Raw genomic sequence first — 13,523 nt, 5'->3', positions numbered from 1 at the left:
CGAATATATCGCTATACATGGGTTCGCCATTATCTCTGCTATTACTTTTAATTGAAAATTATGAACAGGTTGTACATGAAGTACAAAAGTACACTGAATATCGACAGTATATAACAACTACATAACACTTCGCTTGTTCCGCCTCATTTACGATACAGATTTTCTAATCGTTTGCACAACTGTACATTACAACGTAAAATATTAGAATTACAGTTATTAAGGACGCTAGTTTCCCTTTATATCGTGCAATAATTTTCCTCAAATTGTCGTCGCATCATTTTTATTTGCGATGCGATATAACATCACTGCGGTAAATTTCAGGATCACGACACAGGTTAATATATCGCGGCAGAAATTATCTACGTACAACGATGATTTACTAACGGCGTTCTAAGAGCTAGAAATGTACGGTTCTCCGATACATTCTTAGCAAAATGATGTCACGCTGGGGTGAGTAGCACGTGGAATCTTTCTTTTTTCTTGCTTTGGCTCGCGATATTTCCCGAGGTACCCCAAAGAAGCGGTATTAGGGCTTAGAATTTGAAACAGCCTGAGCCAACCAGCCAACGAGCCCTGGGGTTGGAACGTTACAGCTGCTGTCACATAAATATCCAGGAAACACCCCCCCCTTCCCCGAATTCTAGAAGCACGGGTGGTCCCACCCCCTCCCCCTCCCCCGCAGGCCTCGCGTAAAGTTGCAGAAACTCCACTGGTATTGATTCTCAATTCTTACGACAACGAAAGTGAGAACAGAAAAGAGTGGAAGAAATCGAGGAGGAAAGTGGGAGCGAAAGAGGGCTTAAGTTGGACAACTTTCAGGGTTCCATATATGAACAACGCTTTCTTACAACTTGGCAAAATCAAAAGAAATCACGTTGTAGCGATAGACATACGTCTAACGAGAAGTTACAGGAATCTGTCGAAAAAGATTGGAGGGTTGATGTCCGATCTACTTCGAAGTTTATCCTAATTCCCAGTAATATTCATAATATTATCATGTTAAGGGGCCGACGTTAGTTTTAATATGATTAAAGTTGTAGTTTGGTAGCGTGGGGATGCATAATAATGTGCTGCGCGCGAGGGTAAAGGGGTAAAGAAGACTCGATAGCGCGATAAGTTTAGAACTTCGTAACCTTGACTAAGACGAGAGGGGGTAATGGAACGATCAAATTCGGAAGATTCGAAGTTTCATGGGTAAAATTTACTTAGTAATTCCATTGCGAGTTAAAATTCACTGAATCTGTTATTCAGCTGTTCCAGTGAAGCGAGACAGTATATTTTATTCATAACAACAAATTATTGATAATCGACGCGTTTCTCCTCCACCTTATAGACGATTGTCGTTTATTTTCGAGCGTTGGAGAATTACTTAGGTATATTAAATTTTCACGCGCATAATTATACCTATAAATTAAGTTATACGCACGGAAAGATTTTCGTGCACGATATTTGATCGTTATTTAACTACTAGTTCGATATGAGTTCAATTTCCTTCTTATGCCTTGGCCCCTAAAGCAGGTAATACGATAACGAGTGATATTAGGGACACGAAAAGCCTTTGATCGAAATTTCAAGGACGTACACATTAACGGTAATAGTGTCATTACGTGTCCTACAGTCAGTGTCTGGTTTCACGTAAATACGTCGTACAATTCTACACGTAAGTACTTATCACTAATTGCACGATGATTTATGAGATATTTAAGAAGGGAATAATTAGTGAAATAGCCGGGGTGCATATGTAAACATTTCTCCCTAGTGTTGATATGGCAATTAATATCGACTTTTGATTTATGACCGCCTTTATTCACCTATCGCGATACCGGAATTTCCTTATATATCTCTCGCTCCTACGAGCTTGATATTCAAATTACCAGAGGAAATGTACTAGTTTCGTGACAACTATTTCTCGTTGTAAATCGGCACTTTAAACGAAACTGCCATTGAAATTACATTTAATAAAAAAAAAAAAAAAGAAAATGGAACATTTAAGATAAAGTTTTCTTAGCTCAGGAACTGTTTGTTTTTTATTGAAAAAGATAGTAAGAGCACGTGTCACTAAAACGACACGAGTAGAATGATCGTGAAATTATCTATATTGACAGGAATTGTGATAAAGATCCAAAGGCAATACGTTGATGGTTGAACTCATAATACTTTTCTCTTTTTCCATGTCGAACTTCTGATTAAAAACAGGCAGATAGAACTTTCGACGAATGAGCCGATATATGCATTAGGTTATTCGAAAAGTGTCTTTCTTTTACAGACACGTCTTTTACAACGACGCATCTTTATACAAACATGAAACCTAATCTGTCGAACGTTGTGATCTTTATTTTGATAGAACAAAATGGATCACACGTAGTTCGATAAAATAATATAAAACGAGAAATGTTGTGCGTTCGTTATTTCGTTATAAAACGAAAGAAACTTTTTGGACGACCTAATACAAAGAAACATATGTATAAGGATTTAAGAAAATGAAGATTAGAAGATGAGGAAAGGATATTGCGTATTTATGGTACGCCGAAAGAAACGTAAAGAAAGGCAAATGTGGAAAGAAATCTGCAGAAGAGAGAAAGAATAGCTCACGGCACGTAAGGTCTGCCCTTAATCGCGATGCGTGACAGGGGTTCTACCAAAGAACCCCGGTAATATTAATCTTCGATTAAAGGCTTATCGTGGCACGTGGGCATGGGCGCGGAAAATTCGGCAACGCGAAAAACTTGGGGAGCACCTTATCTCATCACTCCTCAACTTCCCTACTTTTGTGTACACGATTTAAAAAATAACCTCAGACCTTCGTCCAGATGGTTCAATAAATCGCATTTTTTCAAAAATCGTTTTCATAGATCACGAAACATGTTTTATATTTATTCAGCCGAACGAGAATTTAACGTCAGAACTACTAGAGTCGCCATGACCAATTTTTGATTTTTCATAACGATATCATAGATTTACAACGGTGCAGTATTCGTGATTTTGAACAACTTTTTCTAAAATATTATACATGTTAATTATTATTGTATTGTACATGGTATATGGATAAAAGCTTGCCTCGAGTGTATTCTTTCGTAGTTGATGCAAAGTCTTATACGTTTAATCGTCGATAATTCTAGCGCTAAGTGTTTAATTTGCATAATCAGCGGTTAGAATTCGACGACAAATGTTCACGCACGTTGACTAAGATATTCATAAATTCCATTATCGGAAGACCTATCATCTACGAGATTAAATAGATCTTCGTAGATCCTCTGGAAGCAGCTTCTACTTAATCCATAGCTCGCTAGTTGATAATTTTGGTAACAGGGCTGTAAACTCTGTCTCGATGGTTATTAAGTGTTGCGTCGAACGAAAACTGGAAGCCCAAAATGAAACTTTACTTCCAGAGAATTCTCGTATTCGAGGAGAGCGTCTCGTCGTTGAACGATCCGCGCGTCCACGGGCATAAAACTCGACTCTAATCGAAGCGAAACGAACAGTCGTATGAAATTGTCTCATGACGATATCTCGAGTCGTATTCGCGATATCGATGCTACAACGATAACCACCCTCCTGTTCTCTGTATGCTCAATATGTTGCGAGAAACTCGCATCGGGGGCAGAGTGCCTGAGAGAAGCATTCACGGAGATATCGAGGCAATTCCGGAACGATGGTTAGGTCGATCCTCGAATGGCTAATCGATGCCTGACCGTGCAAATACGCTCGAAGGGCATTCACACGAGGCAAGGTACGCATCCCCAAGTCGGCTTTTCACCCCACGTTCCTCTCCCTTATGCAATAATTTTTACGTTGACACTCGCGAGATCTTACCGTGCCTTTCTCCATTCTCCATTCCCCATTAAGCGTATATTCTTCCTGTCCTCTAAGACTATGGAACTGGCAATATTCGCGTACGATAGATAATCTGACGATAGTCTACTGACATATCGTACGTAGGTATGGAACGAACACTTGATAAACTTTAAAGAAGGGACACTTCTTGCAAGAAAGACAGGTTTTGTTGAAATATATTTTGATGATATTTTTCATGATCAGTAACGGTGTGTAAGATACAACAGCGAATATCTGAGTATTTTTATAGGTTCTTTCCTTTTCAACTAGGACTTAACTTTCAATAAATAAAGATTACAGTATAGATAAGTATAATTTGCTTGATTTTCCGATTTTGATGTTATTTAATGGTTGGAAGGGTGTACTTTAATACAACGAAGCTAAAAAAGGGAGCGATTCATTTGATCCAGAGATATGAGCAATATCTGACAAATCCATAAAGTTGTGCGAACGCTTTTAAGAAATCGATATTTCTGACGTAAATATTTTCCAGGAGAACTTCGCGTGCAAATTTAATTTTCAAAAAATAGTTCTCCCAATATGTGACTGATCTTTTTCAATTGCTCTCGTGTGTGTAAATTGTCTACGAGTCGACTAAGTTCGCAAAACCTTCGTACAGAACGAAACAGAAGCAGACGAGAAAGCATATCGGTTTAATACAGCCCAGCGTACTAAAATGTACAGCTAACCCTTCGAAAGGCAGCGATCACTTTTGCCAACTGTTTCTATGTCGCAAGAGGAGACAGAGCTTCGCCGTACGCATCTACATATTTTTCGGTAAATTTAGCAAAAGAAATAATCGACCGAGGCAGCGAAAATTCGACGGGGATTTTGGGAAAGCCGCAGCGTGGAATCCTCATCCAGGCAGAAGTTTTCGCGGTAAAGGAACGTTGTATGACGCATGGCAAGATTCTGCGCGCGTAAGCCAATTTAGCGCTTTCTCACCCTCCGAGTGTTGCCGGATCTTGCAGCAGAGAATGCCCTCTCTTCGGCCTGTTGCGAGAGGTAGGCGTTGTATCTTTAATTATCTACGCAACGGAGGGACGGAGGTGGTCCCGAGGGATTCAGCCAGCTACCAAGAGGGTTGCAAAATGGTATCATCTCGTCCTCATGGCCGGGGCGTGGCTCACTCGACACCCAAAATCTCTTCGTCTTCGTCTGTGTAGCTTACCACTCGTCCGAGAGGAGTAGGGAACGAAACCACCGCTGGAAAACCTCGACCATTTAGCGGCAGCTTTGCTGAGACCAGTTAGCCACACGCTTTTGTCTCCCGCAAAAGAAAATCCGCCGAGACCATAATTTCGTTTCACTTTCGCATCTATCGTTGGTACGGACCTATCGTTGGTATGGTGGATGGACCTATCGTTAGTACGGTGGATGGACTTATCGTCAAGATCGCCAGAAGAGTAACGCACGGTGATTAGAAAAAGTATTTGCTCATCATCATGTTTATCGTAGTATTTACATACTAATTAATCCGAGTATATTAAATTTCGTATCGTTTAGTAATGCTTTCACACGATTACAAAAATTTCATACTACGAAAATGAAACGTGGATCCTGATAAAGAATAACGCTTTATTGGAAGATACGTGCAAATACTTTCTGTAGCCGTTGTATCTAAAAAATTGTCAATTTTGAGGGCCGACTGAAAGCGTTCTTTTGATTCATCCTCGCGTCGATCGAATGTACGATTCGTATCGTCGGTTTACCAGAGAAATGATACGTTCAAAGGTTCGTTGATTTTTCAAACTCTGTAAAAATTAATTTACGTTTCTTCGTTGCTGTTTTACCAACCCATAGACTATAATAACGCGAAGGTATTCTTACGAATTGCTATTTGATATCTTTAACGAATAACTCTGCGAATATAAACTAAGGTAAACTGGCTTTAGCTTCTTTTCCATGGGAGAAATCAGTTACGCGCATTGAGAGCGTACAAGCAACGAACGAGTTGGCACACAGCTGAGAGCAAACATTCCCTGCTTGCTCGTACTTCCCATACACCGTTTTGTACTCTCAACAACCTGTTTCTTTCGATGCTCTAAATATTCTTTCCTTTACTAGCATACGTCTGGTACGTTAAGTAACGTTAACGATGCAAATGAACGACACACATATTTCCAGTTCTTCGAGCTTCCATCGTGCTTTTGATAATACGTTGCATTTTATTCCTGCGTTTCGCGAATGTTTCAATGAACCACGACGAAGCTCACCACGCTCTCGCGAAACGCGATTGAAACTCAAAGAACCACAGATACAATTCGTCCAACGAACATCGTGATAATTTAGAATCTAAAGATGCGATTGCTTGTTCAAAGTTCAGAGACCAACTTCTAATTTTAATGGAATATTTATCGAAAGATCGATAATCGCTTTGAATGGCGCGATAGAACAGCGTCACGGAAGCGCCGCAATTTTAGCATTTTGTCATCCGCACGAGGTCTGCTTGAGTCGTGTAAAGGCCCTCGACACCGACTGACGTCGAACGCAGAAGGTGGAAAAAAGAGCAGCGAGGACGGCCAACGGCTCGCCGACGACGAACGAGAGTGAAGTTCGGTCATTCGCGCGGAAAATTATCCGTGGTACGAAGAGGGGACGACAAGGTCGCGATCGCGTACAGACAGCTTGACGCAACCGCGCCTAGGTGGATATTAATTAAGACAGTCATTAGGAAAAAGCGACGAGTCGGCAGTGCATTCATGTGGAAAATTATGCTTGGTACCTCCACGCCATTGCGGAGAATTCCTGCGTTCTCTCCTTTTTTCTTCCCTCTCTTCCGCTCTCTCTTTCTCTCTCTCTCTCTCTCTCTCTTTACTGTGTACACCGTTGGAAAGCGCTAAAAGTCTTCATAACATATTGCACGTATAAACAGTCGTATAGCGTGTAAAATAAAAGAAAATGACACTATGCGGGCTTAATTGTAAATCTATGAAGGTTTAGTTTGTAATAATCGGTAACTTTTGCGCGCAATTTATATCTTACCATGCATCCCTGTTTGATATCAATTTAAAGGGTTGTATATGTATTGATGATTATTGGTTATCCGATTAGTCGGTTTACAAGTTTATTTAATAGACAAATATGTGCAGTATGTTGTACGATATAATATTCGCTCGTAACTCTATCGCTAATCCTAATTTTAGTAACAATGGATGCGTTATTACGATGAAGAATTTCAATTATATAAATGTTGGTTTGTTGTAAGTAGCAGCGGAAAGACAGAGTTTTTCCGTAAGTCTGGAGAATTAAAATAAAGGGCGCACGGTATTAACCGTTTAGACTGGAGATTAACGTTAAGAAAGGGATGGAAACGTAGTTAACGGGCAGACATTATCGCATAAGAATATCCCTCTGTTAATTGCATTACAGCTGTAGGAAAGAAGAAACTTAATTCCGTTAAATTCCACCTTCCGTGTGCGCAGCAAACAGAGACTAAATATTTCGCCTTCAAAACTAAAGGATAATTTCTAATGGAATCCGGTAATGGACAGCTACAAAAAAAAAAAAAAAAATAAAGGAGAAAGGAAGAAAGAATCGCGGATTCGATAATTATTTTCTACGCGCTATTTTAAACGATAAATACTATTCGAGGTATATTTGAAAGTCGTTTGAAATCAATCAAAACGATCCACATTTTTGGAGCGTCCGATAAATTTTTCTACGAATTCCTCAGCAGCGTACAATAGCGTGGAATTCCATTTTCACACCAATAATTATAGCCACGAAATTACGAACTCTTTTCCCCCCCGATGCTCCGTCAAACCAGAATTCAGAGTACGCAGGAAGTAATACAAGGTCGCGTACACTCGAACACGTACAGGATTAACCCCAATGATGAACGAGGAGAGGAGTGAATTGTAGTCAACGTAGTGACGATACCAACCACCGAAGAGAGTGTTCGTGTTAATTACGTTAAAACTCATCGAGGAAAACGAATGTAATTTGCGCCGGAGCTATTGTTTCCAATTTGGCTGGAATAATCGTAAACATGTTCTTTAATCTCGATGATCAAACTGATATTTCTACTTTTTCGACAAGCTTGTTCATCCACCCTATTTTACGTCACAGTGACACGATTGAATCTTTGCCGTAATATTCGACATTCTGACTTTACCATCGCGAACATGGCTAAGAGAAAAGTCGATATAAACGTAATTTCTTACCTTGATGGTCTCCTGAGGGGAGTACCTCGCAGAGCGTTGTGCTTGAGCCTGTGCCTGCAGGCTCATCGCTGTACCATATCTGCTACACTAAATACTCTGTAAGCAAACAGAACTAAGCGTTACTTACTCTAGTTTGATACGAGTAACGAAAGTCAAATTTAATAAACCAAGTAGAAGCAGTGGAAATTTAAGCAAAATATTTAAATGTCTTACATACTAAACTAATACAAAGTGGTCCATTAATTTACTCACACACATACATTTGATTCTTTCTTAACATAGATTTTAAACAATATAAAAATCTCGACTAGTGATAAGAGTAAGTAGAACGAGCAATAATCCTCCGCGTTATCCTGTGAAAGCAAAAAGAGGACGCAATTGTTCCGCAGAATCTGGATAAAGCTAGGCCTGAAACAAGAGTCGGAGCAGACGAGAGAAGGGTAGAGGGTGGCTGGTTGGCTGGTCGGCCTGTCAATACGAAGAGCTACGTGACCCAGGTACCAAATGACACATCCGGTCGAAGGGACGAAGTTTCTCGTCTCTTTCGAGAACCACCTTGTTTTCCTGATATTCTTCTAGAACGAAAAACCATCGAATATATCGCTCGAATAGCCAACTATCTTTTGTGTATTCGTTGTTTCCATTGAAAACACGATTTCTTCGTCCGTGCTATATTCGCGAATGTAATTGATTGAAAAATAATATCAAATGTAAAAAAATAAATATTTGGTTACGCGATAAAGAACATGACATAACAATGAGGATGCATAACGACGAAGAGATTAAGCTTGTCGAAGAACTCGTAAATTGTAAATTGTAAAGAGAGGAGCCTCCAACAAACGACGGTCTTAAACCTGCAAAAGTCTGATCGATAATGAAAGCAATTGGGTTTGCCGCGATCGTTCGTGGATCATCAAAGAGAGCCGCGCCTTTTACGATACTTCGAGTCTTGTTCAAGGATAACATCGCGCGCTCTTTCAACTCGGAATAAAACAGAGGTGAAACGCGAGCGTCGAGGGTTTGATCATTGGACGACAAAACGCGGCGTTCGCCGATTATTCGTTGACAAAAGAGGGAGAGGGAAAACAGGGGTTAAGGAAGAAGGATAGGGAGAGGAGTATCGCGTAGAGAGAAAGAGAGACGAAGAAAAATCGGAGCGAACGAATATTCAACAACCGAAAGAGACAGAGGGAGCACTCTCGCGATACGGAAAGCTAATCGAGCGAAAAGCATAATTAATCACGGCGAATTTGTCGTGATTAACGACGATCGCGTTGTCCCCGCAGGCTGCGAGTATAAACACCGTTAATACACGACAAATGAACTCGCCAATTTGCTATCGCGCCTATTTACAACCTCCGATATTACGCCCAAATCTCTTACATTATATTCGAGCGCATAAGCACGCATAAGCTCTCTATGGATACTGTCCGTCGCTATGTGCGACATTATATACGCTAAGCCTCGATACCAAATTATATTTCGAACGTCGAATATTTAAGTAACAAAAATATTAATAAAGAAATGCGTTAATCGATAATACAAGAAGCTTCTTAAATGATTTTTCCTATAATCGTATCTTGATTTTATTTAATTACAAACATCGATGTATTTAAATGCGATGTATTTAAATTACAGACAGAAATAACAACATTCGTCTGCGTTGAAATTTCCCAATAGAAAGAGACAAAGACCAGACCTGCTATATTATTCGCTTTTTATCGTGTTTGGCCGCGCGTCGATTCACGGGTAAACCCTTAAAACAAACGATTCTCTTCCATGATGTACATCTGTCGATCGAATACAAGAATCGAAAACGTAGGCGCAAAAGAAAGGTCGATAGGATAGAGGGGGTAACGTCGTTAGTTTCCGGTTCGTCGTACGCACTTCCATCGAGTCCCATGCGGCAACCCCTCACGATGCACGGGGTCTCGTGCTGTCTAATGAGGCTCGACACCCGCCTACCCTGCCTCCCATGATACTGCACACCATAAACTCCGATGTTCGAACTGTTGAACGCGCGTACACGCGGCCGCTGACCAAGTACTCTCATATTTTAATACATTCTATCTCTCTCTCTCTCTCTATCAGCTTCCGCTTCTTGTGCATGAGAACGTGCTTCGTACGTTTGCACCCCTCCTCTTCGTTGTTTCCACGGTCTTACCACCCCTGGATCCGTTGTACAACTTCAGATACATATTATAGCGTCGTAAATAGACTAATAGCGTGTCGAGAGATTAGTTACGGCGTCTATTTTATGGTTTTGTGGATCGTAGTACACACGTATTAGACAAACAATAAACAACATAGAGAAGTTACAGTAAGTAAAGTATAGATACGATTATAAATAAATAGAAATATAATCGTTTTATAAGATAAAGTATGATTTTTATAAGATATTACGAATGAATACCCCTTTTGCTTAATTACGGTCTGTGCAATTATACGTATTGATTAAAATAATGTGAAACCAATTAGTCTCTGCAAAAGAAATACTTAATTATTATGGTAGCGATATACCGAAACATCGTTACGCTCAATTGACCGGTGGAATAAAACAGTAGAAAGTAAAATATTCCAGTCTCGAGTGCAATTCTCATTAACAGAGGTGATCAAGGCCTCGGCACGTTTAATTGCTCGTACGCCATGAAATCGTACGAGTTTATTGCAACATGTACATTTGCCTCTGCTTTAAATCGCTGGCGTACGCATATTTGCATTGTTACGGTAAGGTCAACAATCGAATAATTTACGTTTAATTTACGTTTTTTACAATGATAAATTTTCCTAGAAGGCAAAATATACCAAACTCAACGTTCTAATTACCTGTTCCTTTCCCTCGATAAAAAATCGATTAAGAACGTGTAAAACACACCGCGAATAGATAACGCGTGTTTCCATTAATTAGAAAGTTCACCGACAAACAAACGGTGAAGCAAAGAAGCCAAGTTTGGAATTTAAGGAGATTCCCATAACAGTAGTACATCGGTATGGGGATTTCTGGTATGGTGTTGGGGGGTTCGCGTCCTGACAGTGATCGAGAACCGCGATGCTATCTTCGCGGCTCGATAACGACCAGCGGAAGTATCGCTTTAATCACTATATCCGAACCCCGTTCCCTTGGCACGCCATTGGATACCAGATCGTTTCTCATGTAACCTCCCGTAGAACCAACGGTCACACCGTTATTTTCTTGAAACTATAAGCTCGTGCAATTATCATTCCTATTAACCATCGATAGAGTTAACTTCGTTTGGAAACGTGTAAGGATCTCTACAATTGACAAAATTGCTCTTTAATAATTTCAAAACGTTCTCAAAAAATGAAATTTAGACGTTAAAAGATATAATACACGTAAATGTTGGAAATTCTAGTGATACGATATTTAGAATTACGTTAAAACGAGTTTCATTTTCTTCAAATTTTGCCAAACAGACTAGAAATAGTACCATTCGCGAGAGCGTATGCGAATTTTATACGCGAACGTAATTTGACAGTGGCATTTGATTACACACCGATCGAACATGATCAAGTAGAATGATCTGGATAGTTGGAAAAACTAGGATACAAACGGACGTTAATTTCATAGAACGGAACAAGGTAGAGAACGAACAGGAAGAGAAGGAGGAATAGGAGGTGGAGGAGGCACCATAAGGTCTGGAAGGCCCCTTTTGCTATCGATCTGTCCCCACCTCGGCGATTCCACGCTCTGTGCCACACCATGCATCCCCATGGAACACTATATTGTTCCCACTTAGTCGTTCACCGACGCGCGATAGTGTAGGTGAACGTGTTTCTCTTGTATATTTATGCGTTTTCGCACGCGTATGCGCACACGCATTCTGCCCACTACTACCGTGTACTCGTGCGTACGTATGTATTAACGCAGTGCATTTATTTCCATGTGTGGAAACCATGGACCTCCTCACACCTGCCTTTAACGACACCGTTGCGTCACGAACAACGCAACACCAATGCCCACCGCTATAATCACCCACCGGATACATATCCTGGACATTGGAGAAAACCGCTGCTCACTCACCTTTTATTATACTTAGGAACTTTACTTCGCAGACAATTAAAATGTATTATACGGTTCGTTGTTCCACCGTTCTTCCGATATCCGTATGCAAAAATTTGTTCTACGATGGTATCACGCGTTAATGGTAAAGAAACATTTGCACGCGGCTTTGTAGCTTTTGTACGAACCATAAAAGGAGAGATACAATCGTTTTATACGACCATCTTGTATATACGAACAGCAATGAATGAAAAGTATTACATAAGCGACTTTCAAGTTTCCTTAACGGCACAAGATTGCGATATCTTCTTCCCACCGAAAGGCCTACAAATCTTTTGTTAACGCTACTTTACCAATGCTGAGTTATCGTTTTTTTTCGAAGAAAACACGCGTACGTTTTAAATCTAACGCGTAAGACAAATCGGACCGTAATACGTACGAGAACACGGTAAACAAAAGTTATTTGCACGATGGAAGTCTTTGAGGATTGACTTTTAGGAACAAGGTTGCCCGATCCGCCTGTCGTGTCTCGAGTTCCTCCCCTCTGACATGGACATATGGTATTCTACTTTTCATACCGTTGTACTTGCGAAAAATAGAGAGAGATGGCTTACGAGCAAGCGGAGCATCCGAAAGAGAGACGAAAGATTTGGAAAGACGGATAACGATATTACCGAAGATGGCAGAGGAGGACAAGGATATTGGTCAACGCTGAAGGACGGAGAGCGACGATATAACGGAGGAGAAGATTCCTTGAGAAAGATTAATATCTCTATCAGAGAAGTTCAGCAGAGCGGGCCATTTATCTACCTACGGACCTGCAACACGCCCTATTCCAAACTCCTTCGCCTCCTCGTCTTTCTTCGACCTTTTCTTCGACAAATCTTACACGGGCAGTTCACTATTCCAAGGAGTACGTTTATTTAAACCTGGAGATTAGCGGATAGAAAAGAAAAATCTGGACGCGGAGATATAAAAACAAGGGGGAAAGAAGAAAACAAACTCCGGTGTTCATGTTGGGAAATGGTGATTCACTAGCCGGATGTAACCGAGGAAATTCGATTTGACACCCGGCACAATTTGGAAGCAGCAGGGTGGTTGCTAATAAATTCCGAGTAATCTCATCTGTTACGTGTCATCGAGATCCGAAACGACAGATTCCAATATTTTGTTACCATCGAAAATTTATTGCATTAATCACGATGAATCGAACCGGTCGTATAAAGCGTATAAAGAAAATTACCAACGTCTTGGAAAATTAACGTTCCTTCTCCTCTTTTAATTTAAATTTTCACATTAAGTTGGAATATGTTTCTTGCGTGAAATATAAAATAGAGAAAAAAGAAAAAAATATGACACGGTAAAGTAACATTTCAGATGACACCGTCCATCTTAAGTACGCGACAAGTAGTAACGCAAACGATTAAGCGTCGTCGGAGTGAGTAAATTACGCTCTATCTCTATCTTGACTAGCCTTTGTAGTCCCAGCAGTCTCTACGATT

The 13,523-nt window shown here is 40.4% G+C and overlaps 1 protein-coding gene across 1 annotated transcript in view; it reads right to left on the bottom strand.

The window, feature by feature from the left end:
• The window catches only part of LOC126916905 (protein sickie), a 190,959-nt gene that overhangs the window by 172,708 nt on the left and 4,728 nt on the right, over window positions 1–13,523 (bottom strand). Inside the window, exon 2 of the mRNA XM_050723180.1 lies at window positions 8,001–8,096. Coding sequence (XP_050579137.1) covers window positions 8,001–8,066 — 66 coding nt within the window. The 5' untranslated portion in view covers window positions 8,067–8,096. The remainder of the gene's footprint in view (window positions 1–8,000; window positions 8,097–13,523) is intronic.

The sequence above is a fragment of the Bombus affinis genome, chromosome 5, assembly GCF_024516045.1.
Source record: "Bombus affinis isolate iyBomAffi1 chromosome 5, iyBomAffi1.2, whole genome shotgun sequence".
Classification (NCBI taxonomy): Eukaryota; Metazoa; Arthropoda; class Insecta; order Hymenoptera; family Apidae; genus Bombus; species Bombus affinis.
This window is presented reverse-complemented; position numbering and strand designations above follow the sequence as displayed.